The sequence below is a fragment of the Orycteropus afer genome, unplaced genomic scaffold (assembly GCF_000298275.1).
Source record: "Orycteropus afer afer isolate SDZICR_OR568_19922 unplaced genomic scaffold, OryAfe1.0 scaffold00058, whole genome shotgun sequence".
NCBI classification, from domain to species: domain Eukaryota; kingdom Metazoa; phylum Chordata; class Mammalia; order Tubulidentata; family Orycteropodidae; genus Orycteropus; species Orycteropus afer.
The window spans coordinates 3,467,101-3,473,827 of NW_006921645.1; the positions used below are offsets into that span (position 1 = coordinate 3,467,101).

Genomic DNA, 6,727 nt, shown 5'->3' on the forward strand with positions numbered 1-6,727 from the left:
GAATGCTGTTATAAATTGCAGACCACCTGTATTAGCTTTCTTAATTGAGGAAAAAAAGATGATTTTTGTGGTTAAAAGTTGTTTTATATTTCTTGTGCACTATAATGTGGGGAAATGAAGTCAGTAGTTACGTAAATTAATGAGATTCCATACCTTTTATCTCTTTCTTCTTATCTCTATTGGTCTCTCCTTGTCAGGAGCAAAGAGTAAAGAAAATCAAAGACACATGGAAATAGTCCAAAGGACTAATGGACCATGAGAACCACAGCCTGTATGACCCTGAGACCAGAACTAGATGGTGCTCACTACCAATGCCAACCACGCTGAAAGGGACCAAAATTGGAAATCCTGGATAGAGTAGGAGAAAAAGTGTGGAACAAAATTAAAAAACATAAAAAGACCAGGTTTACTGGTCAGATGGAGACTAGTGAAACCCCCAAGACTATGGCCCCAAGTCATCCTTCAGGCCTGGAATTTTACTCACTCCCTTGACCTACCTCTCAAACAATAGGCGGATGAGCTGAACAACTATACCAGGGAGATGCACCCCTTAGATCATTCGATGCTGGGAGATCAGAAGGGCAGTATTTGCACAGAGAGAAAGGTAGGGAGGTAGGAATGCATCGACAAGAAGGGCAAAGGGAATTAATTTAAAAAAAAAAAGTTATACATATATATGTATAAATATGTATATGAAAATTTTCTAAATAAGCTAATTGTAAAACATTGTTTAGAGTTTTATACTCAGTGAAATATTTTAAAATAAAAATATTCATAAAATGCATGCATTTTGACCAGATAAAGTTTTTCATAATCTTCCTCTTACTATTATTTTTTAGGGAAAAAAAAAAAAAACTGTAAAGATTGCCACAAGGTGGCACTAAAATCTAATGAAAATTCCAATCCCTGGTCTTTGAGGAGTGGAGTGATTTACAAGAGATACATAAGAGAAACTAGGCAAAGAAAAAAATGACCAAATAAGTAGTCCAATGACCGAAATTGGGCATAAATTAACAACTTCCTTTTGTCTGAAGGATGGCTTCCCTCCCTCAGTGGTGTATGTTACCTATCATACAATGATTCTGTATGTTAACAAAATTAATTATTAAAATGATTTATTCTTATGGAAAAATTGAATTTTATCCTTGCCTTTCAGTGAAAAAGAGAAAAACCAACCAACTCACTGACATCGAGTCTATTCTGATTCATAGGCACCCCCACTGGGTTTCTGAGGCTGTAAATTGTAGATTGCCTCATCTTCCTTCTGCAGAGCGGCTGGTGGGTTTGAATCACCAACAAAATATAATTGTACAAGGTGAGGGGAGGCAGGGCACATCACTTAGTTTATCCTGTGATTGTTGTGGGGTTTTGAAGTAGCCAATCTGCATAGAACTTGTCAAAGTATCTCTGAACAAAAAATGACTACCATGAAAATAAGTTGCTGCAGAATGTGGAAGTTTCTATTTGTCTCCTTTGGTATGTTTACCAAACAAATATTTTTGGAAGTTTTTGCAATATTGAGACTCAGCCTTGGCACTTTTCATATGCTTAGGAAATGATTGTACTCAATCCTTCTTCCTGATTCTTAACATTTAAAAATTTTAAATAGATGCTACAAAGCTTTGTTTTATATTTTTTTATTATTTAAAGCTTAAGGACACAGCCAAAATTCCCAAACTATATTAAGACAAAAGAAAGCAGTGTTAACAATACAGCTATAAAAGATTTTGATTAAAAGATGAAAAAAATGTGTAGATGAGATTTTTCTAACAGGCTAACTTAAAAAAAGTTTCCAGATTGGAGCCCTAAATCAATGATCACAAATTCACTTTTTGCTGTGCGATTCCACTATGGAAAAATTAAAAATTGTTCACTTGCAGAAATATCAGACAATTTTGTAGATCTGGGCGTGGGGGGGGGGCGCATTGTAGTGGAGTTAATCCAGGGTGAGGGAGGCACTTCTGGTCTTTTGAACGAGATGTTCCTGATAGGATGGGCTCTAGAGTTGGTAGCACTGAAGTCTTATTTGACCTCATTACAAGTTTCTCCACATCTGTGGAGTTCACATAAAGACCTAGATCTCAACATATACATTTTATGTAAAAACATCTGGACTCAGTCACAGCTGGCTGCATGGGTTTGGTTGGGTGATTATTATCCAAGGTAGAGCTGCATAACAGGAGTTATACTGGAGTTAAGGAATGAGATTCCCCTCATATCTTGGCCCTGCCCCCAAATTTCCAACTGAATTCCTAAACATTTTTGCAAAATGCTAGGCATTGTTTCAGGTTTTCAAGATGCTAAGATAAATAAGACAAACTCCTGAACTTCCAACAGCTCATTGCCTAGAAAAGGAGACAGAAATACGAGGAAGTAATAGCCTCATCATGACATAGAAGTTGTCTTTCCTTTGTTGAGAAACCAAATCATCCCATTGCTAATACAGTGGATATAGCTCAACCCATTTAGTTAGTACACTAGCCCTCCATGATGCAGTCCCAAGTTGAGTTTCAACCTCCATCAAGTCCAGCCACACTATGCTACTCAGGATTTCTAGAATGTCTTATGCTTTTCTACTAGATTGCTTTAGTCCAAGCTATTCTACCTTCCCAGGATCCCTACCCCCACCCCCACCCCCTTCCCATCTCTCCTGTCTATTCAAAGCAGTGGACTTAGACCATCATTCTAGATCAGACTATGATGTCATCTCCTGCAGGATCTGGGAACAGACAAATTAAGTCCTGGTGTATATCCTGGTGGCACAGTGCCTAGGGCATTTGACTGCTAATGAGAATGGTTCAAACCCACCATCCATTCTGTGGAAGGAATGCAAAAAACCCAACACACTGCTGCCCAGTTGGATCCAACTCATAGCGACCCCTCCTTGGGTTCCCCAGGCAGTATCACTACAGAAGCAGATTGCCCAACCTTCCTTCCGAGGAGTGACTGGTGGGTTTGAACCCCCAGCCATCTGGTTAGCAGTCAAATGCCTTAAGCACTATACCACCAGAGCTCCCACTGCTACAGGAAGAGGTGGGCAATCTACTTCCGTAAAAATGTAATGCCTCAGAAACCCAGTGGAGGACTCTATGAGTCAGAATTCTGGTGGTGCTCTACAGGTTGAAGCTTTGGCCTGCTAACCAAAAGGTGGGTGGTTTGAACCCACCAGCTATTCCATGGGAGAAAGATGAGGCAGTCTGCTTCCATAAAGATTTACAGCCTTGGAAACCCTATGGGGCAGTTCTACTCTGTCCTATCGGGTTGCTCCTAGGTAGTAGTGGGTTTGGTTTTTAGTTTGGTTTATCAGGGAACTAGGAATCTAGCACCTTACCAGACACTATTTACTGTTTGACTGGCTGCCTGAATGTCATTCTCTTCTCCCAAGGCCTAAACCTCTCCATCTGTTTAATGGGAGGTGGGGCACTTGGATTCTATTGTACTAAATCAGACAGTGCTTTACTTTACCAGGATAAGAATTAATCATCAAAGAAGGGCTAAGTCTCTTTTTTTTTCTTTGCTTGGTAACTTCCTCAAAGTGGACGTGTAGCTCTGCAGCCACTCAACCCTTCTCCCAATCTTCACCTGTAACCCAAGTTGGAGGCCAGAAAGAGCCGTAAGCAGTAGGGCTCAGAAAAGCCAGGAGACTTGGCCTAGGCCCACACAACTCACAGTCTGCCTCTCACCTAATGGGTCCAAACCTAGGATTTCTCCTAGGTTGAGCACTGGGGTATGTTGTATGATAGGAAAGAGAAAAGGGGAAGGAAGATCAAACTCTGCAGGGGGGAGGATGGGGGTGGGTGGGTGAGGTGGAAGGAGGTGCGGGGCGCGTTTCTAAAAGAAAGAAAAAAACCTTGCTTGGAAATAAAAGTGTGTGTATTTAAAAACAAAACCATGTCCCTTCCCCACAGGCCTGACAACACGCTGGGGGTTTGCAAGGAATAGGAGCAATTCTGAGTCACCAACAACCCATAAAGTGCTGTCTCTACTCGAGCCCCTTGTCCAGGTCCCGCGGGCTCCAAGCAGCAGCTTCTGGCACCCGGTTACGAGCACATAAGCTGTGGCAAAGAAGGAAGCCCTAAGCTTGCAGGGTCCCGCCAGGGCCCTGCGGCGCCAGGCTCCGCGCATACTCCCCAGTCCCTGCCTCTCCCAGCCCCGCGGCCTAGGCCGTCAATCAAGCTTGTTCGGCCCCGCCTTTGGGCTGTAGCTGATAGCCAATCAGACCCAAGATCCGCAGCGATGAGCTCAGTCTGCTCGCTTCCCATTGGGCGGCTATATTAAGAAAGTGGCCAAACTCTTTAAATAGCGGGCGCTAGGGCCGCAGCCTGCATCTGCCACCGCAGTCTGGTTGTACCGGTCTCCTTCTTCCTATATTCTTCGTGAAGCATAACAGAGACCGAGAAGGAAGTGAGGCCGAGTCCGCAGCTCGAGCAGCCCAGCCATTTCGCACAAAGGCGCCGACCTCACCACCCCAGGGGCAGGAAGAGAGGTTACCGCCCGCGAGCAGAGCGTTGAGACGCACAGTGCGCCCTATGCCCCCGCGCCCCCACAGCCCCCGCCGCGGCGACCGGAGCGCAACGAGAGAAAGCGCCACCGCTGGGCCTGGGTGCAGCTAGCGACACTTACCGCAGCGCACAGCCCGAGGTGAGCGGCGAGCGAGACGGCAGCGAGGCGTTCGCGGACCCCCTCCTGCTGCCCGGGTCCGGCCCGCTCATGGCGGCCATCCGCAAGAAGCTGGTGGTGGTGGGCGACGGCGCGTGCGGCAAAACGTGCCTGCTAATCGTGTTCAGTAAGGACGAGTTCCCCGAGGTGTATGTGCCCACTGTCTTCGAGAACTATGTAGCCGACATCGAGGTGGACGGCAAGCAGGTGGAGCTGGCGCTGTGGGATACGGCGGGCCAGGAGGACTACGACCGTTTGCGGCCGCTCTCCTACCCAGACACCGACGTGATCCTCATGTGCTTTTCGGTAGACAGCCCGGACTCGCTGGAGAACATCCCCGAGAAGTGGGTGCCGGAGGTGAAGCACTTCTGCCCCAACGTGCCCATCATCCTGGTGGCCAACAAGAAAGACCTACGCAGCGACGAACATGTCCGCACAGAGCTAGCCCGCATGAAGCAGGAACCCGTGCGCACGGATGACGGCCGCGCCATGGCCGTGCGCATACAAGCCTACGACTACCTCGAGTGCTCGGCCAAGACCAAGGAGGGGGTGCGTGAGGTCTTCGAGACGGCCACGCGCGCCGCGCTGCAGAAACGCTACGGCTCCCAGAACGGCTGCATCAACTGCTGCAAGGTGCTATGAGGGCCGATCCTGGCCCCCGCCTGCCCCTACCGGCGCGGCTCCCCTCCCGGCCTGCCCCTCGCGAGTCCGGAGAAGGGAGACCCGCGTCCCCGAACTACCCCACCGGACTGCCTGGCGTCTGCCGTTAGGACCGGCAGCAGTCTACTGACGGCTCTGGCTCTCGCGCCGGCAGTCGGCGTAGGAGGGACCGGACGCCCCCTTCCCAATGTCTGTCTGCGTCCGGCTGCGTTGCACAGGCCAGGGCGCCCCGCTGAGTGCCAAGGATCCCTGAGCATCCTTTTCTGAAGAGCTAGGCGTCAGAGTGTGTGACTGTGTGTATGTTCGACTCTCCACGCCCTGTGTTCACCCCCACCCCCGCCTCTGGTCCCCGGAGCTGAGCTCGGGCGCCCTAGTCGGCCGCGCCCCATCAGATGTTCACTCAGAGCCAGCCAACGCCTGCCATCCCTTGTCTGTAACATACACCCCCGGGGACTGCGGGAGGGGAGGGCTGGGGAGGATGGGGGGGTGTGGTTATATAAATATAGATATAATTTTATTTTCGGAGGTAGGATGGTGTTATTTAATGGTGGTGTGGGTGGAGTGACAGGGCGCTAGAACAGTTCTGGCCCAGCCTGGGTCAGGCGCCCATCCAAGCATGAACTGGACTTGACCATCTTTCCGAATCCTGGGGAAGACTTTTGGAACTGACTTGGGGCTGAGAGGACACAGCTTCCAGACACAGCGTCTCCTGTGAACCCCTCACCAGCTACTGGGGCAGGAGGAGGGATTATGTGTTGGGGGTTGTTTTTGCCATAAGCGAACTTTGTGCCTGTCCTACAAGTGAAAATTGTTCAGTCCGAGAAACTGATCTTATTTGATTTATTTAAAGGCTAAAAATTTTTTTCCAAAAGTATTCTTTGCACAGTTGTTTCATTGTTTGACACTTAATGCACTTGTCATTTGTGTAAGACAGTAGCATTCTGACAACACTTGTACACTGTAATTTCATCTACTTCAGATTTATCCCATGATGACGACTTTTAAACAAGCAGAGGAAAAACAACCCCACTAATTTTTGCTTTGTTTTGTTTCCTTAAAAATGTGGCAACACTATGATTTTATTTGTGCATATTAAACACTATTTTGATAAAGGGCAGTAATAAGTATTGGGACCTGTTGAACATATTTTTTCCCCCAGAAGTCAGTCTCTAAACTATGTGAAATTTTCTCTGCATCTCTGTACAGAGAATAAACCTACCCCTCATCTTTCTCCCCTCCTCCCCAGTGGTACTTCTACTAAATTGTCTTGTTTTTTATTTTTTAAATAAACTGACAAATGACAAAGTGGTGAGCTTATGATGTTTACATAAAAGTTCTATAAGCTGTGTATACAGTTTTTTATGTAAAATATTAAAAGACTATGATGAGGACATTTATAAAATGACTC

The 6,727-nt window shown here is 46.9% G+C and overlaps 1 protein-coding gene across 1 annotated transcript; it reads left to right on the top strand.

Annotated features, from left to right (window-relative positions):
* The first annotated feature begins 4,710 nt into the window (after positions 1-4,710).
* On the top strand, positions 4,711-5,301 carry RHOB (ras homolog family member B). The gene has a single exon (XM_007939257.2). It carries the CDS (start codon positions 4,711-4,713, stop codon positions 5,299-5,301), a length of 591 nt encoding a protein of 196 aa, XP_007937448.1.
* The last annotated feature ends 1,426 nt before the right edge of the window (positions 5,302-6,727 follow it).